General features: G+C 37.6%; 1 protein-coding gene across 1 annotated transcript in view; it reads right to left on the bottom strand.

The window, feature by feature from the left end:
• The window catches only part of FGD6 (FYVE, RhoGEF and PH domain containing 6), a 96649-nt gene that overhangs the window by 45160 nt on the left and 23767 nt on the right, over nucleotides 1-27722 (bottom strand). Inside the window, 4 exon segments of the mRNA XM_033116565.1 lie at nucleotides 7772-7802; nucleotides 7888-7955; nucleotides 18359-18399; nucleotides 18402-18508. Of these exon segments, the coding sequence (XP_032972456.1) occupies nucleotides 7772-7802; nucleotides 7888-7955; nucleotides 18359-18399; nucleotides 18402-18508 (247 nt within the window).

Here is a 27722-nt window from a genome sequence, read left to right as displayed (position 1 = left end):
CCAGAGGCATTCTGAACCAACAGCCCAGAATGTCTTTTTAAAAATTATGAGTAGTTACAGGTGGTGGAGTACAGCATAAGGAATAGTCAATGAAATTGTGACAGCTACATACGATGTCAGAGAGGTAGCAGATGGGGGGAGGGAGGTTATCACTTTGTGAGTGGTGTAAATGTCTAACTAGTACATTGTTTTGTACACCTGAAACTAATAACAATAAATAAATAAAATAGAAATTATCACTAGCAAGTCAGAATAAAATAGAAATTTAGTAAATAAATAAACAAAAGAAGAACATGTTATAAAGACTATAGGGATTTAGAGAATTTATATCCAGCTACCTATTACGAATTATTCCTGAGACTCAGAAAGATATTTATTCTTAGCAAGCTACCAGGGCAATAGCTGGTCTTCATGGTGCTTTTTTGAAAACAGAAAAGGGCACAGCGCCCCTTATTTCAGGCCAATCCAACTCACACCAAAGGTGCTACTCACAACTCATGGCCTTCAGAACCACACACGGCAGCCATGGCCCCAATCTCATTCCTTCACCTCAGGGCCACCATCCCCTGAAAGGAATGTGTAATGGTCCCAGGGCCAGGTGTTCACACAGGAATGACACACAGAATTTTAACTTCTCAGCTCTTCATGAACCTCAACCATTCCTAGACCTGGTGCCACTGAAATGGGGAAACATCTTTTTTTTTTTTTTTTAATTTAATAAAAAGGATTATTACAACACATGTCTGGTTGTTTTTCTAAATGCTGACATCCGGGATAATTTGGGAAAGTGTGATGACACTTAAGAGCCAGAAGTAAAGCTATTTTGGGGCAGAAGAATCTAAATTCACTAACACTTCTTTGACTAAATCAGTGAGGACAAAAGATCGCAGGACTGGCACTTCAAAAATTAGATCTAGAATATACTTTTTCACACTGGGAAAGCTAGGTAATTAAAAGGGGTTAAAAGGGTTAGAGTGTGAAACTGTTAGGCATCAAAATGTACTGATGTCAAATACATACAATTCAGTCTGTTCTTCTAACGCAAATCCACCAAAGAGTCGCTATGCAAAACTGAACCACCTACACTCTAGCTTCTGGTCCCAGTAACCAAGTGCTTATTCAACTTGGCATTTTTAGAAATAGAAATGGGCTTCTGAATTATAAAGCATATAATCACATTGTTCTTAATAATTCCCAGAAAACCACAAATTAAGAACCAGACCAACTTTTAAAAAGTCAGTTCCTTTGAGGTATGAACACACTAGCTTTACCAGCTCTGATTACTTGGGTGAGACCTAAGCAAAATCAATGGAAACAAAATCAAGTACGAACATCTAAGGCAACGAAGCACAAAACAGATGGTGGCCTTGTTCCTCGGTCGGGCTTTGTATCTTCAGTGCCAAAGAGAAGTAAGTGACTTAATTACCAGCTGTCCCGACTGGGCTTCCTGACCTGGGGCGTTACTTAACCATTGCCTGACACAGTGAATTACAAAGACCAAAGGACACATGGAGAGATGGGGGCTCTGCAGGGCTCCCAGCCTTCATGAAGGACATTAAACATCACTGCAGATTAAGCAAAAGCAAAGCAGCTGCTAAGGTCAAAGGGCTCTGATAAATATGCAGAAGTGAGTGTGAAACTATGAAGTTAAAGCAGACGGGGAAAGTCCCCGTTTTAACAATTGGACATTGTTTTAAAATGAAAATATTTGTCCAGTGAAAGTATTTCTACTTCTCTATATGCTCAGACCTAGTGATATTGTGCATGGTCATCAATGCAAAACTGTATAAAACATCACTGAAACCAACCCTTTATCTCAAGTCTTCAACTCCCTTAATAACAAGTAGTCATCGTAATATATCTTAAAGGACCAATACCTACCTTCATTCTCATCTTTAGAAGATGAAAAACTAGAATTTCTCTGGTTTCTTGGGCCAACGGAAAGAAATCTGAAAACAAACTAATATACTGAAAGATACACTATACCCTATCAGCATGCTAGAGATCTCAAGAAACCAATTTTCATCAAGTCTGAACAATCCACTAAGCACAGGGGTTCAGACAGAGCAGCGTTCATGTCTGGCCTTGCCATTCAGTAGTGGGTTACTTTTGGCAGTCAGCTCCCTTTCGTCATTTAGAAAAATAGAAATAACATCTACTTGATAGGGTTGCTATAAGGATTAAAACAGGTAATTTATACAACATAGTTAGCATGTTGGAAAGCACATAAAGATGCTCAATAAAATGGCATTGATTTAATGCAAGTTAATCTACCTGATCACATGAACATCATTTAAAATCTGTAGGCCCCTGGAAGCCTGGGGAAAGAGAGCTCTGAAACAGAGGCCTATAAAGTGAAGGAAATACCAAACCAAGGTGGGGAAAACAAACATAGCAGCAAGACAAAGGTGCTCTCAGCAATGCACCTCATTCAGTGAAGAACAGTCCTCACAGGAAGGAAACCGCTCCAAAGTGAAGGTTTGGTAGCCATGTCAATAGATGCTTAAGGAGGACTCTTTACAACCAAAGAATAAATGATAAATGGTTCACAAGACTCAAAACACAGAGAGTATTCAGAACAGGGTGAAGTGATTTTAAGATGGGAAAGACTGGAGGCATCTATGAAGAAGTCTTCTATTCGTTTTATAATGCATTTTTTTTAAAAAATAAAAGACATATTCTATTTACTACTACACATCTGGAAGTCCAAGAAGCTTTGCCTCTCACTCTATAGATTTTGAGAGCCTCTCAAATTTTCAAGGTAATGTATGCCCCAACCTAGAGAAATTAGTGGAACAAAGATGTTTAATTACTAGTAACACTTAACTACTATTTAACAAGTACATCTTTGTCCAAAAGACCTTAAAGTCTCTGATCATTCCCTTTCAAAATATTTTTTAAAATCATGCTATTTAGACAATCAGAGAGAAAATTAGATAACAAAAACAAAACCCCAAAATACTGTTTCATTTATACTTAATTATATTAGCTGTCTAAGGTATTTTATCTTTAAAATGTGCATGTATATACAATATAATAGCAATCTCTGGATTGGACAACTTCTGACACAAAAGGGGAAAACAAATATAAATAATTAAGTTTTACCAAACCAAGTATTACTCATCAGTTTTCTATCATTCTTTCAACAGCTATTTACTGTGATAAGAAACACACCAGATAAAAATCTTTGCCTTCATGGAGCTTACTTTCTAGTGGAGAAAGAAACCTAGTAAAGTATATTTCGTGGACAAAGACTATTTTGATTGATTTGATTAAAAGCTTACTTGATAACATCAAAAGTAAATAGTATTGATTAAAATCTATATAAATACATTCTGAATAACAGAGCACTTGACATTGAAGGCCCTTCACTTAGTCTAAAACCTATTAAGTGCTGACCGTTTATTTTGCAGGATCTCATTTAATCATCACATCAACCTTATTTAATTATTATTATTATTCTCATTTTCCAGAAGAAAAAAAATCAAGGCTTGGCTAATTTGTCTAAGAGCACATAGTCTTAACCACTAACCCATTAGTCACATTCAGTCATTCAACAAACGTTTACTGAGGGCCTTCCAGTGAACAGGAACAATGGTAGGTGCTGAAAATATATGATCCCTATCTTTATGTAGCTTACATTTTAGTAGAGAAGACCAAAAATAAACAAGTAAACAAACAAACATCCAAATTATAGTAAGTGCTAAGAAGAAAACAAACAAGGAGAGTTAAAGAGAAAAGGATGGTCAAAGAAGAGCTCTCGGAGGAGGCCATATTAAACCCAGACTAGAAGGATAAAGAAAGAACTAGCGATGATCAAAATGAAGGAAAAACGAACATTCCAGGAAACTGCCGTAGCAAGAGCTCTGAGCAGGAATAACCTGAGCACTAAACTAAGAACTGAAAGGTGGTGAGTATGGTCAGAACATGGTAAGTGAGTGAGCAAATGCCACTTTCCTACAATGTCTCATCTCATTACCAGAGGCAAATCACAGAGCACCTTAGAGGCTGGGACCATAATTTACTGTCCAAAGTGGATCATTTTTGAAAGCGAAAGGAGCTCTATTAATAGTATTATGCCAAGACACAACCAGGACTGCCCAAAGCAGGCATGGACATACGGTCATCCTACTTACAGGCCTTGGTAAGTAGCTTGGACTTAATTCTTAATGCAATGGGAATCACTTAAAGAGTTTTAAGCAGGGGAGTGACATGCTCTAACATATATTTTAAGAACATCACTCTCAAATTTTTATAAGAAAAAAAATCGTATAAGGAACGGATCGGAATGGGGCAAGAATGGAAATAGGAAGCCCCGTTAGGAGGCTGGTGTGGTTGAGTAAGAGATGACAGATTGGTGGCAGTAAAGAGGAAGTAGAATGAGCAGTTTTGCTGGTGGGTTGGCTGGAGAAGTGAGTGAGAGGGAGGAAAGAAGAACAAATTCTACTCTTCTGGCTTTTGCAGCTATATGGATGGCACTACCATTTTAAAAAGGGAAAGACTGACTTTTAGGAATCTCCTTTCTCTTTGGACTCATTACAGTATTGACTTAGAGACAATGTGCACACTGGACATTTTTAAAAAGTCCAGGAACTCATGGCAGATACTATAGAGTATGTACCACGGAAACCATTATTGTAAAGTCTTGCCACGGGCTCTGCAGGACCAATTCTTTTCTCACAAACATCAGGCAGATGAATCCAAGCCCTCAGTGGAGTACACTGGCTCTTCAACTGTGTGCCCTCCACCCAAGTCTATTTCCTCCCAATGTAATAACTTAAATGATGAAATTCATTAGTTTAGATTTTAAAATTTTTGTCTATGCGCTATTTCACCTAGTTATTTATCAAATTCTAAACAAAGAAATGCAGTAAACTACAATGATGCATTAACATTTTAAAATATGACTATCATATAGAACAGTGCAAATACTGAACATTTCTGTCACCACAGAAAGATCTATTAACGCAATTCTAGAGTCTCTAATATGGATAACTATTCATCGGAAATTATGTCTAACTGAAACAATAGCTTCTCCCAAGCCACTTGGATAGCGGGTTGATTTCCAAAAAACACCCACTGGATTATCTGAAGTGTATTGTTCACATATTTTAAAGCAGACATAGTCTATCATATAACACAGAATTTAATTTATTTAGATGAAATCAGATAGCAGCAGTGCTGAGAATTAAAATGATCCACGCGCTCCCTGTTTGGGGTACTTTTGGTAGAGGAGTAAATATGAGCTTCAATAGTGTGGCGGGGTGTTGGAATGAAGCAGGAGACTCTCTTGGCTTCACCCATGTTACCCTGGTACCGAGCCACTCCTAGTAATGGCTCATACCGGTTAATGCGCTGCTGTTTAGAGTTGGGCTCTGCTGAGTTAACATTTGCACATACCAGACAGGATGTTAATATTAGGTTGGCAGATGATCTACTCGCACTCCTACATTAAAGGCTTAGGAGGTTTTGAGAATGTACAAGTCAAGGTGGGTTATAGATGATTCACTCTGTTTAAAAGCAGCTGGCAAGAGCCCAAGGCCATCTATCCGATTGGATCTGAGGTTATATGGGAAATACTTTGATCTGATTGTCCATTCTTACAGTGCTTATAATTTGTTCCAAAAATAAAGAGGTAAGAACAGGACATCTATTTTTAAATAACCAAATAAAGAAACTGGTAAAGCTTTTGATTGCTTCACTACCTATTAGAATCAAAATTTCCTTCATTAAAATGAAAGTTCAGTACAAAAAAAACCCAAAAACACACATTAGAAAAAGTGAAAAGTCAACTGCCTGGTAATAATAGAATGAATGCTTCCCATTCACTGATGACCTAAAAGATGGAGAAGAAGGTAATGGAAAGGCAATTTGAGAATCTACTGTATATCATGTGCAATACTAGGCTTCACATACCTTATTCCACTGAATCCTCACAACCTGAGAGATGGGTATTTTTATCGCCATTTTACGTATGAGGAAAAGCAAGGCCCAAAAGGTTAAACTACTTTCTACAATTCTGGTTAAGAAACAGAACCTACTAAGCCAAAGCTTCTCAATGTATGGTCCACAAAGCATTATCGGTCTGTGAAGATATTGGTCAGAAAGAGACTAAAAGACCAAAAACTTTTATGTCAATCTGACATGACCATGACATTTTTATTGTATTTTACATTGGTTCTGGCCCAGATAGATTGGAAATTTTAAAATGCAGTCCCTCACCACAGCGGTGTAAGAAGCACTACACTAGACTGAGCACTGTGAGGGCAGGGACCCAGTTCACAGCAGAACCCGCAACGCCTGTCCCATGCAAGGTTTGCTGAAATAGTGCACAGAAGTTCAAACTCAAGTCTTTCTGACTCCATAGCACCTTTTGTCTTTGTTAACAATAGAGCTTCCCAATTAACTTGTAGATAATTAAAATTTCCTTGGAGAGGTCTTTCTGTTTCAGCATATCATAAAATAATGTCAAACGCACACAATTTGCTCATCCTAGAGATACGTTCTGAGTTTTCCAGTAGTTTAGCTTTTTCTTTTATCCCTATAATTGTTTATACAATAGAGAGGTTCAGGGCATAGCAGCAAATGTACGTAGAATTTAGTTTGAAAAGTGATTTATTTATCAAGCTTATTGTCACCTATTTGAAATGACAATACAGTTGAAACTCACAAATTTGGGTGATCAAATATTGTGCTATAGACTTTAAAAATGAATTACAAAAGAGAACTTACCAATATAGTCAAGAGTTATGTGAGAAACTATTCACAGGAAAATAATTTCACAAAACAAATTAATATTGTTAAGAATTATTTTAGAAAATGCTTCCAAAACTAGAGATTTTTCACACAGGAATTAGGCCTCCGTGTCTCTGTTATACCAAGTATAGAGCACAAAGGAATCATTTGATGAATATGAATCATCCTTAAGTGGAACCCAGTTTTAATGTTCAGATGATAATGATACTCTTTGCAGAGACATAAACGGGTGTATATTTTGTGAACCTACCATTTCTTAGCAATTAAGTGAAGGATAACATTAATAATTACACCATCTAAGTACATTTTCATTTCAATTTCTTTTTTCATTGTTTCCTCTACCTCACCCCTTCTTTTTGCTAAGTCTTAATATCTTGTACCAAAATACAACTGGAAAAGTAATACTAAAAACGCTTTAACTGCCAGTGCGTAATGAAACTTGTAAAAACGTGCAGGTACAAAGAAGTGTATGAGAAAAATGAATATGCAGTCAGACACGTATCATAATTGTTTCCTATCAGGTTCATTCTAGTTGGAAATTATAAAAATTGAAAATAGAACTACAAAAAGTTAGTTGTAAAAATGTCTATTTTAAGTGCCTCTCTGGGAGCTTATTCAGATAGAAAAGCAGAATTTAACACTGATCATGACATTCTTTATATTAGTGCAAAATTCTGCTGATAGCAGACTTCTGCAAATGCCCAAGAAGAAATATTATCACTTTAAAAGCTCTTTATTATGAAGTTAGAAAGTTTGAAGACTTTGGAGATACAGATATAAAGGCTCTCTAGTTTTCAGAAATCATCTGGGTATACCACACGTATATGAGATACATACATTTTAGAAAACTTCTATATTCACAAATATGTGTGAATTTAAAAACATAACCATGTATTAGAAAGCACATATTTATCTATATATGTTAATTTAAATATTATGTTGAAAATTTTGAGGGATAGGGAAAGATGTAAAAAAGACAGTCTTAGATTTCAATAAAATATTAGCAGATACTTACAATGTGCAAAAGTTTTAACACATCCACAAACCTGTAAAACACAGCAATGAAAGAAATGTTTTAAATGAGCCAGTAAGGAAACAAATAGTCTTCTGAATTATAAACTAGATACCTACACTTTCTCTGAGCTCATGATCTCCTTGGCAATATAATGGACTTTACTTTTTATCCCAGTATCTTCATCCTGTGGATTAGAGTGCATTAAGAAAGCATGAACTCATAAAAGGATAATGAAGACCATCTTTGAGTTAGTCAGATGTAAATTCAAGCTCTGATACTTACAAGTTCCCGACTAGAACACATTTCATACTATATAACATCTCAAATGACAAACGTGGAGAATTAGATACGGTCATTAAACCACGATACAGGAGAAGCTGAGAGCAATCGGAAATCCTCTACCATCATCAGCGTGGGACTGATGGACTTTCCTGAGAAGCCCCAGAGCCTTGGGGAAGCACAGCTGCCAGGAGTTCAAAACTGCCAAGTCACATTCTGCGAGAGCAATGACCCCTACAGATATTACCTGAACATGAGTGCTTGGGGTACACACAAGTAATGTGAGATTAGTGAATATCCAGTAGAAATGTATAAGAGAACTTCACCCTAAGTAAAGCCACTCCAAGTCAGACAAGTGCAGTCTGAAAAGGGCTCTTTTTCACAGTGTATAACAAACACATTCCCAACATTGCAGCCACAGGCTCCCTTCAATTTACTTAAAATTCCTTTTAGAAATATGCTCTTATAGTCAAGGCAGTTTTATTCTAAAGAGTCGAAATGAAATTCTTTAAATATGTACTGCTTTGTGTGCAAATTAAATACTCTAACGGAGAAAAAAATGTACACTTCTGAAAAAAAAGGTGATTAGAAATGAGCGCTCAATATTTAGGGATTTAGATCGCTGTAGTTGTTTTCACTTAAAAACTAATAGAGCTGGCTTTGACTCTAGGGCATTAGCAAAAAGGAGAAGTTTCTCTCCTTTTCTAGTCTGGTGAGAGATCTGCACACTATTCCACAGTGAAGGGCAAAAGAAAGTAAACAAGGAACAAGCAATTATAACATTTTAGATATTACATCTTAAGTGAAAATTATGAGTGTTGCCATTAAAAGGAAAATATGCTGAAGCTTCTCTTGAAGAAATGTCAGATCTTGTTTTAGAAAGAGAGGCCCTTTCGCATTCCTGCCGACACTGGCAATACCAGGACGCAGAGTGCAACTGAACACAGCAATGTCACAATAGGGATAAAAAGTGACCGTGACAGTCCAGTAGTCAGTCACTAATGAAATGACAGGAAAAAAATCCTGGTAGTGACTTTTCATTATTTAAAAACATACACGGTAGCGAAGCAGTCTTCTTTGCTAAATTGAAATCATGGATTATCCTAGCATGTCTGTTTACTTGAGTGTCACTGTGATGGGTCCACAGGACTATCTTAGTTCCTTATTTGGACAAAAATGTTTTTACATGCTTCCAGAATTTCAGTGTTAGAATTAAGGTATAAAAATAGATTCAGTTTAATGATGAATAAAGCTCTTCAGAAAATTGCATTTTAATGATTTTTAAAAAGTATGCCTGCTGATGTTCTATATACATACATGAAAACCCTTAAAGCACTGGTGACATTCAAGTGAGTAAAGAGGGAGAGGATTCCTCAAGGTTTTGTACCATGTTAAAATTTAGATTTTTTTCATTACAGTCATTTATATTCTTATAAGAAGGCAGCCAGTTATAGTAAATATAAGGGAGACCTTTATCTTTAGATTCACTTTTTTTTAGTATATTTAAAACCACTGGTTCATAAATGGTAGTTGAAGTCATAGAAGCGAATGAGATCAAATGCATAGAATATATCAAGTGAGAATTGGACCAAGAGAAGAATCCCAAAGAAGACCCACTTAAAACAAGGATTTGTCAAGATTCAGAGTTAATTATGAGCAGAGTTGAGAAGAGAACCCATATTTCCCAATATTTAACCTAGAAATTCTTCTATAATATTATATCCACAAGCAAACAGATGAACTAACACTCTACCTGACAACATTTACAAAAACTAACTAAGAATCTATCATAGGCTTAAAAAATTCTTCAATATTTGCTGGTAATCATACCCTCACAAACATTCACTGCTAAACATATACCCACATATATCTCCCCTCCAATCTCCTCAAGATTTAACAAGTCCAAACAGACTGCAATATTTAGTTTAAATTTTTTTTGTGAAACATTGTTACATATACTATTAAAGTTCTCCTCCTCCTCTAGGAGCAACCACTAATCTTGCAGTGTGTATTTGTCCCTTCGATGTTTTCATATTTTACTACAGAACAATTTACACAGAATATCAAGAAATCCTAACCCTTTCATCAGAAATATTATTACGTGAAAAATATTCAGAGTAGACTATAAAACCAACGTCTCACGAAAATCACCTTTAAAGAGCAATTGATGAATTCACAGTGCACCACAGTCTAATTAGCCTAGAACATTTTTCCTTGTTACTTAACCTTAGATCACAAACTATCTTTAAAGGGACAATTAGATAGATGACTTCGATCTCTATCCTTGTTATAATTCTTTTTTAATAAGACAGGTTGTTCTATAATTGCGACTAACAGGTTGGATAAGTGTTGCTCAACTGAACAACAGGATGAGGCAAAAGATACTCTACTCCATTCACTCGTCTTTTAAACTACACACAGCTAACCTTCCTCGGGAAGCATCTTAAGGACAGCCTGATCTCGCAGACCAAGTATCAGACATGCACTCCTAACTAGGACTATGTACACGCGCACACACACACACACACACACACACACACACACACACGTAATTGTTGTTTTGAAAAACATTTTAGCAAATCAATGCTTTTCTAAATATTGTAATGGATTTCTCTATATTATCTGTAGCTAGAAAGTTTAAGATTTATAAAATACATCTTTTTAAAATCAGAAAGCCAAAAGAAATGCATTAAAAATGAAAAACAAACCTAAACCATTGAAAGACCTGCAGCCTGGACTCTGCCTGCTCCATTTTCAAATGATGTGAGGTCCCTTAATAGTCAAGTGGTGGTTTCAGCAGTAGCTATAAAGAAACTGAAGCACACTATAGATGCTGAAGCATTTGTCTAGTAGAGCCACCTAAAACGTGTATCAGCTCTATACAAAAATTTCAAGTAGGAGTACTTTATTTTTGGCATCTACCATTTATTTCCTTTCTTCTTTTTATCACTCTTCTGTTTTCCATCTCTACTCTGAACTGCTTTCTTTTTTTTTTTTTTTTACTCCTCAGGACCTTGTTCTGCCAGGGCCTGGGTTAGAAAGAATTGTGCAGTGACTCCATGGTAATAAATATGTTATCCCCAGGCAGGTATGTTTCTGTTATAGCCGGGGACAAAAATACATTAACCAGAAGAACAACTATAGTGGGCCTGACATTCGTTACCTATAAAATGAGTGCTGAGCTTTCAACTTTAAAATCCTAAGATTTAAACATTAAGTATATCAGATGTCAGGTGTGGGATGGCAAGTCAGTGAGACAGAGTGTGGCAGAGATTCAGGGGCAGCACCGGGGCTGGTGACTATGAAGTAGTGTGTTTTTCAACTGAGATTGTAAATTTTGGGGGAGAAATGGTGGGTACTGGCATGAACATAAGCAGATCAATGAGAAGAAACTGAGAGAAGTACACCCTTAAATTTATGATCAATGAACGTTTGACAAAGTTGTCAAGGCAATTCAGTGGGAGAAAGAATAGTTTTTTTTCCCAACAAATGGTTAAAAATTGCTGGATCAATTGGATATCCACAAGCAAACAGATGAACTAATACTCTACCTGACAACATTTACAAAAATTAACTAAGAATCTATCATAGGCTTAAATGTAAGAGCTAAAACGATAAAGCTTCTAGGAAAAAAGAGAAGAAAATCCTTGTGACCTTGGTATGGGCTAATAGTTCTTAGATACAACACCAAAAGCATGAGCCATAAAAGAAAAAAAATTGATAAACTGAACTTCATAAATTTAAAACTGTTATGCTTAAAAAGACACCATAAAGAAAATAAAAACATAAGCCACAGGTGGGGAGGAAATATTTACAAATCATGATTCTGTATCCAGAATACATAAATAACTCTAGTAATCAATTTAGTGAAAAAATGCATAAGAGATATGAATATGAATAGACATTTCACTAAAGAAGATAAACAACAGCCAGTAAGTATATGAAAAGATGCTCAATATAATTAGTCATCAGGGAAATGCAAATTAAAATCCCACTGAGCTAGCCCTTCACACCCACACAATGGCTATCTATAATCAAAAGTCAGGAAAAAGCCAGTGTTGGTAAAGATGTGGAGAAACTGGGACATTTTATACATTCCTGGTGGGAATGGTAGCCCTTACTCATATATTGTGATTTGGGGTTTTGGCTCTCTCCTAATACCACTAAAGGCACAATTTGTATTTCTTATCCCCCTTCTTATTCTGAGATCATTTCCAAGAGGAAGGAGTCTGGATCATCTTTACTTCATCATTTGCTAGCAAGATTAGGAGGAGGAGGAAACAGCTCCACTGTCAGCTGATTCACTTGTTCTACAGCTAAGTCTGAAAACATAGAGATCATTAGAACCATCGGACAGCTTTTAAATTCCAGATTCTCAGGTAACTTGGAAATTCAGATTCTGTAGGTCTGAGATGGGGCATGGAAGTGGGTGTTAGAAGAGGGAATTAAAGATAAGTAAGAAATAGCCCTAGCCTTCAAGAAGTGAATAATGGGAATGATCCAAATATATAGATAACTATTTATAAGGACACCTACGGAAGCATGCTGACATCTTGAAGGACAGTAAAGAGCATAATCAGACAGTGGTGTGTAATTCACAAAGAATAAAGCAAGCATCTGACGACCTTTACTCTTTAAAGAAGCCATCAAGTACCTGCATGCTAGATACTACAGATACCGACTCATCAAAGCCAGAAACCTGGACTCCTCCCCCTTCTCTCATCACAGCTGAGTCATCAAGTCCTGTTGATTTGTCCTTCTTACTATTTCTTTAAAGCTGAATTGTTCCTTTCCCTCAGTGTTGCCTCCTTATTTCTTGCCGACACTGTTACAGTAAACTAAGTGGTTTCCTTAGCTCTAGATCTAGCCCACGGCATGCATTCTCTACACTGCCACCAGAGCAATAGTTCTAAATGCAAATATAATCACTTAGGGGCAAAAAAACTAAACTTTCTTTTGCCACATATATAAGACAATCCACAATGTGTCTAGTTATCTTCACTAAGTTATCTTCACTCGTCTCATTCCTCCTCCTCCAAACTGTGTTCTCCCGACTCCAGCCAGATTGAAACTACCCTGCAACTCGCACGTGTGCTCTGCTCGTGCACGTCTGTCCCCGCATACCATACTTGTCCTTCCCTCTTCACCACCTCCCCCTCGCCCCAAAGGTTTCTGCCGGTCATATTCCAACTCATCCTTCATGACCGCCCTGGAGAGATGTCTCCTTTACAATGGCTGCCTTGATAGTCTCTCCCCACCATTCCCAAAAGACAAAATTATTCTCTTATTTGTATAGTATTTATAGGACTTAACCCAGAAGATCACGTCTATTTGCTGACATGTCTGAATTCCCTCTAGTCTTTGATCTTATTCACTCCTCTATCCTTCTGTGTATAACACGGTGCCTGGTCCACTGTGCAATCAGTATGTACGAAGAAGCCAATGTGTTATCAGGGTGGCTACCACGTTCTGAGAATCTAAGAGCAGAGCACTGCTTTTGAGTATGTGGTTGAGTAACATGAAAATGTAAACTCAAACAACTAAAAGCTCGTTATAGAGATTTCAACATGTGAAAAGGTAGGGAGTCAGACTGATGACTAAGGCCTTTCGGAATTCTAAAATTCTAGAAGTCTCTGTATTGTCTATTTTACCTTTTAAAGTAGGAAAACTACAGAAGTAAAAAAAAAGCAATTATTATAAAATGATTCAACGGATTACAATCATTTTCAAAGTAAACAAAGTCAAAGATAGCTAAAAAAACAAAACAAAATAAAAAGTTCTATATTATCTGTAACTTTTAAGAACAATGCTGATTCTGACCCAAGTCAAACAATGATGGAGAAATACACCCATCACTATATAATCTCAAGACAGGTTGTATTTGGCATCTCAACTTGTCAGTTAATGAAAAGTCCTCACTTAAATTACATTTCAAAGCACACGGCCTGTGAAATAACTGCATCTCCCACCAGTGCACTGCTGTGGAAGTTGAAACATGAGCTACAAATGAAATTACTTGGTCATAGTCATAAAATAAGTCAAATTCCCAAACAGAACCTTTGATCGGAAACCCAGTTTTATGTTCTGATCTCTTGATAAGAGCCCAGCTTTGTGAGTTCTGAACTGTGTTCTCCTCTTTTCCTATTTGTTTATTGCAAATAAAGTTCAGTGAAATGTGTCTGTTACTTTTTAACGGAATTTTTAAAAGGCCTCTGCTAATCAGGAATTCTACTAAAAAGCAAAAAAACTTAACAACCAGACCTGCCTGAGAAACATCTCATCATTGTTATGCCAAAAATGAGGTGACACCATGATAACCACTAAAGGACAAAATCCTCTTAGGTTTTTACCCCTCTCTTCATATTATATATTATATGAGCTGTTTAAAACATTTTTTTGAAAAGGAAAGAGGCAGGGAAGTCAATATGCAGGAAAGGTGAATAGTAGTGTGTATTCCAACCATAATAAAGCAGAATGAATAGATCTCATTTTTAAACAGCCCCTGGCAACCACTAATCTACTTTCTGTCCCAATGGAAAAGCTTATTTTGGACATTTCATATAAATGGAATCATTTAACGTGAACTTTTGTGACTGACTTCTTTTACTTAGCCTGTTTTTAAGGTTCATCAATGTTGCAGTTTGTATCAACACATTTTTCATTGCTGAGTGATATTCCATTCATCAGGTGATAGATCCATTTATCAGTTGATGGACATTGGATTCTTTCCACTTTGGGGCTATTATGGATAATTCTGCTATGAACATTCCTGTACAAATTTTTGTATATACATATGTTTGCATTTTTCATGGGTATACACCCAGGAGGAGAATTGCTGGGTTGTATGCTAACTGTATACCTTTTAAGGAACTGCAAGATTGTTTTCCAAAGTGGCTACACCATTTTACATGTTCACCAGCAGTGTATAAGAATTCCAACTTTTCCACATGCTCACCAACATTTATTATTGTCTGTCTTTTTTATTTTATAATCATCCTAGTAGGTGTGAAGTGGTAGCTCACTAAAGTTTTGCTTTGCATTTCCCCGATAGCCAAGGATGTTGGGCACCTTATTATAGTCATTTGTATTATCTTCTTTGGAGAAATGTCTATTCAGATCCTTAGCCCATTTTAAAATTGGGTCATTTATTTTTTTATTGTTGAGTTGTAAGAGTTCTTTATATATTCTGTATACAAATCCTTTACCAGGATATTTGCTAATATTTTCTCCTATTCTGTAGGTTGTCTTTTAATTTTCTTGATGGTACTGTGTGCGGCACCAAAGTTTTTAACTTTGATGAAGTCCAATTTATCTGTTTTTCCTCTTACCACTTATACTTTTATTGTAGCTGAGAAGCCTTTGCCTCACCTAAGGTCATAAAGAATTATTACTACATTTTCTTCTAAGAGTATTATAGTTTCACCTCTTATATTGAGGTCTATGATCCATTTGAAGTTAGTTTTTGTCTATGGTGAAAGGAAGAGGTCTAATTTCATTCTGTTGCATGTGCATATCCAGTAATTCCAGTGCTATTTATTAACATCTTGATTTCTTTAACTATAGAGTGACTTTTTGTATTACATTATTATTTTTTTTTTTTGCTGTCATGCAAAATCCATTGTGAAATGAGATTGGTGTAAATAAACTAACTGACTTTTAAAAATAATTTAACCACGGCCATACAGCTAGTAAGCAGCATAGCTAGGACTGAATCATGGGTTTTAGGATGCCAAATTTCATCTTGTTCTATTAGAACACAATATTGATTTTTATATACACGTGGTTCAGATTTATTCATCAAAGATAAGAAAAGGCAAACTTGAAACAATATATATTTATTTGGTAAATATGCCAAATAAATATGTAAAGCTTGATTTCAGACACTTTTTTGCTTGCTTCTTTTCATATAGATCAATAATAATAGCTAAAATCTATTGAGCATTCACTTTGTCAGATAGTGTTTTAAACAGTGTTTAATCATTTAATCATCACAACAATCTCAGAAAATAAGGACAAGTGTCCACTCTATCCCTCTTCTTTTTACAGATGGGAAAACTAAGACAGAGAAGTAAATTGCTGAAGATCGCAGAGCTGGTAAGTGGTGAGAACCCAGGCAATCTGGCTCCAAAGATTGTGTTCTTAACCACTATGAAAGCAAATTACTTAAAAGCATTCACCAGGCTGTGCTTAGATGGATCAATAACTGTCCAGAAAGGGAGAGTTAGTATAATATTTATTATTGCCATTGCTGTCTCAAATGAAGCTCATCAGAGTGGGTAATGATTCGACAGAAGGGAAATTATTAATTCACTGGATTCAGGTGCAAAAATATTAAATGTCGATGAGTAACTGAAGAAATAATGTCATTTTAAAAACCGAAAAAGATTTAACAGAGATATTGCAACATGGCGCAACCAAAGACAAAAAAACCCCAACAATATAAAGACTAAAAGGGAAGGGACAAGAAGGCATGAATACAGAGGAAGGAACCCTGGAAGTCTCCAATGACCACAAAACAGATGAGTCAACCAGGCAGTGCTATGACAGGATGTGCTGGGAAGACACATAACACAGAAAGGTTGGAGATTAATCCTTCCTCTAGGCCATGTGTAGGTGAGATCCTAGTAGAATGTGGACACCAATTTTGGTCACCATACTATAAGAAGTGGGAGTGGGGGGGTAGGAAATGGACAGGGTTTAAGCAAGAGAAACAAACAAAATGAGAGAAAACAGTACTTGGTAGGAAAAGAAAGAACTTGTAATTGATTCGAGTAAAGGCTGATTTAATTACCGACCTTAGACAGGAAGACCAATTGAAGGCTCTTCCCCAAACTCTACAGGCTTTGGCTCCTGCCCGTCATTTACACCTCAGTTAAATACCACTTTCTTGAACAGCCTTCATCCTAAGTAGCCTCCTCAGTTTCTAGCACCTCACTCTGTTTTACCCCCTTCCCAGCATGAAATTCTCTGAAGCTCTTACTGTTTTATGCATTTATGGCCCTTTCTGCCCCATTAGTATGTAAGCTCTTCAAGAGATGGGACCCTGAGCTCTGCTTTATGTCTAGAACATTCTGACAGTACCTGGGACTGAATGGGTATCCTGTAAGTATTTGTAGAATCTACATCTGTGAAGAAACAACAAGGAAAATGAGCTTTTAAACCAGAGCAAGACAGATACCAATAAAACACAGAAGGAAGTACTTGATAGTCAAATCCCATACTGCTGAAGGATGGTTTAGGAACAGTCATTCATCTGTCTTAGGTGTCTTGCAACTCATCTGCCTTAAGGCTAAGTAATTTCTAGTGGTTACTCCCAACTCCATGATTCAATGAAGAAGTCTTGCAAGAAATAAATACTGAGTTCTTACCACAAACTGGACAGTGTTCTAAGTCTTTACACATATCAAATCATTTAGTCCTCAGAATTGTATGCGATAAGCACTATTCTCTTCTTCATAAAATGGGGCTCTTTTGCCTAAAAAGGTTAAATAATTAGCCCAAGAATGCCCAGGTCGTAAGTAGGAGAGCTGGAATTTAAATCCAAACAATGACACCACATGTCCCATTCATTTAAGGCTGAAAATGAATTTAAACAACATGAAAATATATTAAACAGGAAGCATAACAGATTGGAAATTTATGGCATAGGAATATCCATGGCTTGATACTCTTGTGCATATGTGGGTCCTTTCAAATTCCATCTTACTGTAACATCCCAACACTTTCTGGGGTTTCTGATGATATACTGCTCTTCCACTGTAATTATGTCTTCAATCAAACAAATGTGATTTAAAATGAAATAGATATTCACGTCAATCTAGAGAAACAATGACCCCCTTGTACCTGTGACACATTTTAAATAACTCAATGCATAGCGAGTCTTATTTCATGTATACTGATAATACACACATACTGGATTATTTCAAAGGAAATCTTGATGTGCGATGACCAGCAATCTTTACCCGATCCCTTTTTAGGTGATCTGGCTGACTCTGAAATGCATCTAATTCCTTTCTTTCAAGTAGAATCACTAGCAGTATAAGGAACAATACTAAGAGGGGTTTTTGTTATCAAAAGAAAACCAATGGACATTACCAAAACTAATTCCTCAAAAATTACTAAATAATCTCTAAGTGATATGCGCTTGGAAATATAACACCTTAGGCACATTATAGCAGGCATTACATTTAAATTAGAAAAATGTTTTATAAGTTTTAAGACAACTAACTGGTGATTTTGTGCCGATCATGCTGATAAATATTTCTGAATGTCATGAGAGGGCAATAAACACAAAAATACCAAACCTACCTGTTTATCTCCCAGCAGGTCAGGCTCCCCTTTGCTAGACCAGAGCTGACATCGTCTTCGTCGGAACTGTTGATGACTTCCTCCTCATCCGAAGGCAGGTCACCAAGACAGAGATCCAGATCACTGTGTCCCTCCTGGGATGCTCCAGAACTGCTTCAGGAGAAAGGACAGCATTAGTCACCTTTAAAAAGAAGGAACACTACAAGAAACAAACAAAATCAACCATGTGATTTATGTGATGTAAGTCAGGTACATCTAAGGGATTTAGAGGGATGGAAATAGCCCGACTTCCCTTTCCCAAATCAGCTGTCAAAACCCAAATTCATTTTGGGTTTAAAATAATCACCTTAGAAAACATGTATTTTTGTGATAAGAAGATGGGTGAGAAGCAAGTTTCCCGGCTGCCTCCACCCTATGCTTCAATGCATCCTTACTCTAGACGATCTGGTGTCTACTCCTATAAACCAAGAAGCCTCATAGGATGTGGGCAGGGCTACCACGAAAGGGCATTGGCTATGTGCGCAGGAACATTCGGAGGGGTGCTGCTTCCTGGGGTCTCAGTGTTTCATTATTTCTTAGCTAACAAATCGACAAGGATGGGGAGCTAATGATGGTCACGGCAATCAACAACGCATGTGCTATGGTGAACATGTGCTTGCCTCCCTGGTTATAACTCACTGCCTTTTATGTAACCACATCATAAGCCATAGGAAGGAAAGAGGATGTTACAAATTCTCGGGCTCTGCTCCAGACCTGCTGAATCACAAACTCTAGGGGTGCAGGGCCCCTAGGGGATGCATGCTAAGGTCTGAAAACCACTCTACCAGCCATTTTCAACTCCTCCTCACCAGCCTGACATCGTCATCTCCCACTTTGTATTGAGACAGATCTCTTGAACCTAACTGTCATTGTTGCAATCCAATGTGAGGGGGGAATTCCACAGCAAAGTTCCCCAGGAAGATGACAGAAATAATACTTTCTAGCTTTGCTTGTAAAGACGCAGGGAAATACTGCCTGTAACAACTGCTTTCCTGTCTGCAGTCTACAAGGATATCTGCAGAACAGAAGTCTGTAAAAAATCCACAGCAAATCAGGAGACACACTCAGGCAGAATAAAGAGACAGTTGAATTTCACTCTGGCAAGCCCCGTTAGCAGGTCACGCAACGGCCAAGGCTCCCCATAAGTCATGAGAATTTCTAACGGGAATCTTAAAAGCTAAAGATGAATTTTCTGCCAGTTCCTGTAGGATGCAGACTTGCCTCAGATGCCATTCCTGGAGCCCAACTGTTAAACAAACCAGTTGGATAGAGGCAGAATGCCAAAAGGAACACTTCCCTCTGCCAAAGATGGGGTTTCTTATTACTCAGTGGCTGGAAGGCCTCAGGGAATCATATCACAGCCTCAAATAGGTGGGTGCACACCTTATCATAGCGCCCCATGACATGGAGGAGACTCACTCCCCAGGGAGGGGTGGGGGTGAAGAGCTGAAGCTTTCTCATCAGATCGCTGACAAGATTCACTGTCTCTCTGTGCAGGGAGATGAGCCCACTCCAGCTGGGTCATCAGTTGATTTAGATTAGCAAGAGTACAGGAGAGTTAACAGGATGTACAGACTGTAGGATTCATTCATATAAACAGAAGAAACACATACTTTCACTTGTTTTTGTCTTAAGTCTTTGTCTCTCTACATCCTACAAAACCCTGTCACTCAGCCACAATCTATGAGCAGTGTCTGCATCACCAGGGAGCTTCTTAGAAATACAAAACCTCAGACCCCAACCCTCCCCACTGAATCAAATCCGGTTGTAACAAAATCGTAGTAATTTGGGTTTGTTTGGATCAGCCTATTTGAGCGCTCTTTAGGATTCAACAGTATAAAAATTGCAAATAATCAGTAATAGGCTGTGGCACCTGTGAGAAAATTGAGTTTATTTTGTCTAAAAGGAGAGCTGAGAGGTGATTCTTGATCCAACATCTGGGAAACTATTATTAAGAAGATAGTAATCGGTTAGAGATAGAAATGTTTATAAAAATTGACATTTAAGAACAAGAAAAAAAAGTTTTAAATATTAAAATGACATGGATCAAAACATACTACAATAAAACACTGGAAGATTTTAGTTCTGAAAATTGCTTTCCTACAGAAAACCTCTGGCCGCCCACCCTAACCTAAATTAGTTTACGTGTCTCTTCTGAATCCTATAGGATCTCACTCGACTGCACTTGGTGGTAAATTTGTTTCTCTCATTAAAATGTAAACTCCCAAGGACAAGGAAATTATTGTTTTCACTTGAATTCCCAGCATACTGCTTGACACATAACAGGCCTTCAATTACTTTTTACTATAAACAAAAATGGTATTAGAAAGCAATGGGTGTTCAATTTCAGGAGATGTTCAGATAGTGCATATTTATGGTAGCGGGGATCACAAAGAAATGTTTGGGGGGGAATACTAAAAAGTGGTTTAAAACAGAAGGGGCAACCTGGGCATCACGATCAATGGTGTGGGAGTGGGAATGTTTGTTTTCAGAAAACAAAAAGAACACTGTGGCTACAGCAGGAGTCTCCTATAAATAATTAATGGAAAACAAGCTTGGAGAAGACGACAGGTGCCAGGCTGTCAAGGGGCATGAAAAACAGCTAAAGAGTTTATACTCATCCTGCAGGCCTTCAACAAGGAGACTCACATCTCCCAGGAGACCTCTACAATTTCCTTAATAGACCTCCAAGCTGGATGTCACTACCATACTTCTTTCTTGTCAGTGCCAGTAGGGAAGAGGGCTGGCACCTCTTCAGTCAATCAAACTTTGTAAGCACAGCCCCTGCTTCACCTAACCAGGGAAAAGGACATCCCTTTTTAACAGCATCGCTGAGATCCCCTTGATGATCTCGAAGTTGAAGTTAAAGGTGTTTCCCACACACCTGGATAGCGAACAGCAGAGACCACTGATGATTTCTGAAGCTCAGGAGAGAAGAAAGTGAGCAAAGTGGGGTTTTGGGAAGATTAATCTTGTACCCTGATGCCAATGAACTAACTGGGGGTGGACTGGGGTGTGAGCACAATGACAGAAGTGGCAGGAGAGCCACAAGTAATTTCAATGGTGCAGGCAGCCTGAACCAGGCCGGCTCCATCAGGAATTGAGAGGGAGGGATGGATGTCAGAGCCAAGAAAAATCAAGGCTAAAGAGATGGTGAAAACTCATCTTCCTTCAAGGTTTCATGAATAGTCACCAGCAAAAATGAGGGTGACATCAATTGAAACGGAAGCGTTCAAAGGGAACTGATTTTAAAGGAAACATGAGTTGAGTAGCATAATCAGGAAGATGGCATCTACTATGCACATCTAGTATTTACACCTAGTATGTTCATCTCCACGTGATTAAATAGAGAAAACTTTTAATTAGTCTGTTCCCCACATATTGTTAACAGATTTCAAATCCATTTAGGTATTTTTAGATTTCGAATAATGAAATATGGATTCTTCACTTATGCCAGTCATTGAGTTTGGGGCCCTCATTCTTTACATTTCCTTTCCACTGTAGGAAGATAACATCCTAACACCCTCTGCACTGGGGTGAAAGGAATAGGACATAGTGTTTCCTCTACACTTTCCTGCCTAATTATATCATAATTTGATAATCGAAGTAAAAGGAAAGTAAGCTGCAACAACAACCAGAACAGAGTCAAGACTATTTTCCCAGGCCATCCTTACCAAGTCAGGTTTGCTTTTGGAAGGAGTCTTGTTTCTAGAAAATAATTTTTTTCAAATACACTGGAAGAATAAAGACAGAGAAAAGTAAAGCCAGAAGTAACTTCCCACCCATTAGGCAACTACTCCTTCAATTCCACATGCCAAGGATCTCATACATTTGGAGTGATGATTACTTAATGCTATCGCTTTTTAAAAATTACTTAATTTTTATGTTATTTTCTACATATGGGCAATACATCCTCTAGTGGGAGTATGTCGAATTTCTCTTTCAGGTAAGATGTCACATCAAGAATGATCTTTTCAGAGGAATTGTCTTTTAAAAAAATAATTATTCAATCCATTTCCCCTAAAAGTTTTCAGGAATGTAAACCTACACAATACTGAGCCAGGCATCACCTCGAAAACATCCGTGTGAACTGCCATTAACTTAACAATTCCAGCGAGGGGAGGGGATAAGATGGCAGAAAAAGGAAGAGAAAAAGCGTTAACTGAAGAAGGCTTTCTAAGCACTGAATCCTTCCTTTGTTGTTGACAAATCCAGTTTCTTTTTCCTCTCTTGCCTGTGATTTTATTCTGAGCCTCTTAAACAAAGAATGGAGTATGTCATTCCTCCCAAAGTCAAAGAAGTTCATTCCAATCCCCTCACCTTCAGAAGTTTCTCATTTCCAAGTCACAACATGTAAATATGAACTTCTGTGATCTGTCTCTTCCTCTTCTTTCTGCTCCTGGCCCAAACTGAACAGAACCTGCTCGTCCTCAGGATGTTGTTATCATTTTGTTTCAAATGCTGTCTCATTATGACTTGGTGATCATGTGTTTCCTTTGGCTGCTTTCATATTTATCACAGATTGAGTGGAAAAAACTACTGTTAAGAACTTCAAAGATAAACATTACATGGAAAACTTAGCCAAAAAAATTGAATGTTATATATCATATATATGCCAACTATGTAAAATTTTTTCACAATTTTCCCCAGAAAGGGGTTTCTATTTAATTTCATCAGAAAATTTTTTACTCTGTTATTTCCATTCCATTATGGAATTGCAGATTCCAGGGTCAGGTTGAAAACTATGAATCAAATCAACACAAAACAATTTAAAAATCATTCTTATTCTCATTTTCGGGTCCTCTTCTCAATTACACAGTACTTGTAGAATTTTCTCCATGGCCCACTCAGAGGATTATCACGGGAACTACCCCTAAGTAAGTTATCTCTCTACTTCTTTTAGGAAACAGGGCACAATTTGTGAAGTAGTCATACGTGGCCATTTTCATCCTCTAATAAACAAGATTCATATATTTATATCATGTTTTTAGGTTTTCCAAACACAGGATTTTGCACAATTATTTTAAGTATGTGCAGAGCCAGAGTGACAAAACATAAAAGCCAAGAGATAACAGAGTCTGAAGCAAACTTATCTGACCTGAGAAAATATCAGGTTCAACAAGTGTGACCCCTCTGTGCCGAGAAGTAAACCAGATCGTCTGCTAGGTCTTCTCCATTACTAACGGCTTTGACTAAAAAGAAACATTGATGCTTCAAAAATACGAAAGGAAGGCAGTGGATGGCTGATGTTATCACAGTGTAACAGCAGAAATCCTTCCCCTCAAAGAAAGGGGAAATCCTTCCCCTCAAAGAAAGTATATATATTAGTTTCTTAATTAATATACAGGAATTGTTAATCTTCTTTTGAGACTGCCTAAAGTTTAGGGCAAACAATTTTATTTCTAAAATTAATGAATTTATTATCTTGATTTCAGTTTTAAAAATCTATAATTTAACATGTATGATGAGTGTATTAACTATTTTTGAGTTAAACGCTTTGATTAATAACACAGAATACAAATAAATAAAATTACTAAAATAAGACATAGCACAGCAGGAGTTTATTACCAAAAAAAAAAGAGAAAAACTTGCAATATGAAATACACATGATTAGAATTTTATTCTTTGGTTCATGGATTTTAGAGGTGTTAACCAAGCCTTTAAAACTAGCAAGCTGGGGTTCTGTGGCTTCAGAAAAGAAACCACAGAGAAACATCCAGCTTCCCTGAAATATAAACTGGAGGACTATTTGAAAACTGGCTTTGGGTGACTGTTAGAAAGGAATACCAGGCTTCAGTGATGGACTCTGAAAAACAGGCCTGAATCCTTTTCCAGGGGCAACCTCTACTCTTATAAATACCATTACCACCCCTCTCCCCAGAAATGCATTTACTATTAGGATTCTTAAAGTTGTATCCAACAGAGTAAAAACAAAGTCAGGATCGGTACCCTGAGGCTACTATCTAAAATACAGCCATCTAGGACAACTCTGAAAATGGGTTACAAAACAAATGGAATTCAAAACTCTTTAAAGTAGAAGAGAACCTACCCAGATATTTACACCCCCTTTATGTAAGTAGTTTTAGAGTTATTAAGGTTTAACCTCAAAAAAAGCTGTTTTAAAAGGAGAGTCCATCAATGGCCATTAAAACGAGACTAGTAAAATAAATTGGGGCAAGTCCATACAACGAATTACTAAACAGCTATTTTGAAACTGAGGTAGATCTATGCACGATGATAGATTGCTCTCCAAGAAATATTGCTTCGTTAAAAAGAAATCAAGGTACAGAGCAGTATGCGCTCCTTTATGTGAAACGCAAAACAAAAGAACGCAAACACACATACATATGTATACATGAGTATGTGTATATATGTATACATATATGTATATATAAATGTATACACACCCACAAACACACATACAAATACTATGCTGGTAGATAGCTCCTCTGCAAAGATTCAGAAGAAGCTGGTAACAAAGATTGCCTCTGGGGACTAAAGTCTGAGATAAGAAAGATACTTCATAATTTACCCTTTGCTGCTTTTTACAAAAACATTTTTATTATGCATATTACTTTTTCAAAGACAGCACATGCGTGTACACACACACACACACAGAACTAGAAAATATGGAAAGTTTATAAAAGATGGTTCATCAGAGCACCAACTCTTTAGGAGTAGCTTATTGCTTCCCAGGGTGTTGAGGAAGGGAAGGGAAATGAGAAACTGATTCCTGTGCCTCCCCTTCACTCCCCACCCCCGCCAGCTTTGGAGCTCCGCCCATTTTCAAGATTGTCTTTATGTTTTTCCTTTAACCACTACTTAGGTGGGAAAGGCAATATAGACCGTTATGCCTTTCACCTTACAGCCCATAAGGACATATTTGGGAAAATCAGTAACATGAGTCAAGATAGTAAGTAAGTGAAGAGACCTTCTGGCCAGCCAGTTGATGGCTTTAAAAAAGACCAAGAGGTTGCAGACTGTTCACAGTCTGCAGGGGCCACAGAGTAACGACATAACTGGTGACTACGCCACGGGGAATAGCACCATATTATCAGGCATCTCCCACAATGCTCCTTCTGGCTGCTAGGAGATCTGGCCTGTACGTAAGGAGGATCATGCCCTCCCGGTTTCCTCGTCCAATCTAACTGACACAGGAATGAGCTCAGGACTGATCACAGCCCAACAGATATGCTTGACCCTCTAGCTTGGCTGAGAGGCATCTGGTTCAAGCCTGGGCTGTTCCTACCTAGAGAGGAAAAAAACTGTTATAAAAATGTTTCCTGACACAAACAGTAGCTAAAATAAACAGCAAACATTTAATTACCAGCAATTTTGCTTTCTTAGAATTTGGAGGGGTTTCAGAAATAATTCTTTAAAATGCTCTTCAAGAAATGTGGACAGAAATCCTTTTGTTAATACAAATAGAAAAGCATTCTATTGAGCTTAGAATTGCCTCCAAATAAAATAGAGCAGGATACCAATCCAGTCGGTTGTTGTAGCAGAGATGGTGTTTATTTTCAAAAAAATTAAAACATTTAAATAAAGTTAGGGTTGACCCAACATCATTTTTTCCCTTTACCTTCTCATTATGTAACACGTAACTCATTAGTACCAGACCAAATAAAGGCTACTAGAAATAATGTGGCTGGTATATTTAGATACATATTTAGACAGACAGACAGACAGACACAGAAACACACACACACACACACACACACACACACACATTTATGCACATACCGGGGGTGCCAAAAAAATATATACAAGTGGACATCTTGGTCAACGTCGCTCAAGCAGTAGTTCGCTGTAATCAGAAGAGTCTGGACCCTGATGGTAACCACTCTGAGCACCTCTTGTAATTGCAGAAGTCAAATGTGACTTGTATTTACCTTTTGCTATCGGTATATATTGAGTATTACAATTTTAATAGTTTTCCTTTCTTAAAATGTGTATACATTTTTTTGGTACCCTTTGTATATTTATACACATATTTTCACATATATATTTTATACTACTTAAAATATATAAAACTGCTATGCCATTTATTTTAATACATACTGTGGGCTTATTATGTATCATATATTATGTTAGGGACTGGATGATGATAATCTAATAGAATTAGGTATAATATTCAAACTTTAAATTCTATTGATTGCTTCGCTTTTTACCTGCTGAGTGAAACTTTCCTAAACAGATAAAGGCAGAAGGAACTGAAATAACTACAGTAATTAGGATTACAGACAGGGACTATTTTCTAAAAAGACAACTAAAGTTGTGCATACTAAATGCTACAGGCAGTGCACAGCCACTAGGGGCTACAGAGCCAGAAAAGTAAGTACCTGGTGCAGGCTGGCGCAGTCAGAGATTTGAGGAGCGAGCAGCACTTGAGAAAACAGACTCCAGCGAATGAAAGGAGCAGCAAAGGCATCATGGGGGTGGGGAAGAGGAAATGGTGTGTGCAAAGGCTTGGAAGTGATGTGGGGAGCATTTCTATGTGATAAGTTAGAGTCCACCAAGTTAGAGAGAAGTCCCTACTGCTACCATGCCTGCCAAGCAGCCAAAGCAAAAGAGACATCCATCCACGATGGGAAGCAGGGACCCAAATCCAAGCCCTCCCCTTGGCTTCACTGGGTTCTAACACTAGAGTAGTAAACCTAGGGGGGAGCAGGGCCAGGGGAGTGAGACTGGTTGGTGACTAAGTGAAAATAAACAGCTCACCCGTTGACTGCCTCTCTACCAGGGTGACCATGTCTTTTTGTGTCAGTTGTACATGCCATATTGCTTCTGCTAATGTCTTTTCATCATAATTCTAAAGCCACAGAAAAGGTGGTGAGTCTTGTGGAAAATATGACCCTTTGCCCATGCTATGCTCTTGATTGCGACTCAATACGAAATCACTATGGTGTAAGGTCTAATACTGTGTTCTGCCTTGACATCTGGGGAAAACCAAGAGTGCCCCAAAATGGACTAACTATAAGTTGCTCTTCCCATTCTGTTCCCTCAGATAAGGTCCCCTAGCCAAACAACCTTCTTTATCGGAGACAATTCTGGCTTAGTAAAGGATTATAGTTGCTTGTCAATGGGTGGAATTATTCAAACTAGCCAATCACATCCTCCCATGGGAAGCAGGGGGCTCCCTACCCTCTTGATACTACAGAGACTGCCACCCACAGTCCTTGGTGGTTCACTCTGTCCCCAAGTAAAACTCCAGTGTGACCCAGAGTGGCATGTTATGCCCTTCTCCCCTCAGGCTGTGAGTATATGTGACTGATAAACTACTGTCAATGTCATCTGTCCAGTGTCATGTGTTTGGCCATCCCCA

The sequence above is a fragment of the Rhinolophus ferrumequinum genome, chromosome 10 (genome assembly GCF_004115265.2).
Source record: "Rhinolophus ferrumequinum isolate MPI-CBG mRhiFer1 chromosome 10, mRhiFer1_v1.p, whole genome shotgun sequence".
Lineage (NCBI taxonomy): Eukaryota > Metazoa > Chordata > Mammalia > Chiroptera > Rhinolophidae > Rhinolophus > Rhinolophus ferrumequinum.
This window is presented reverse-complemented; position numbering and strand designations above follow the sequence as displayed.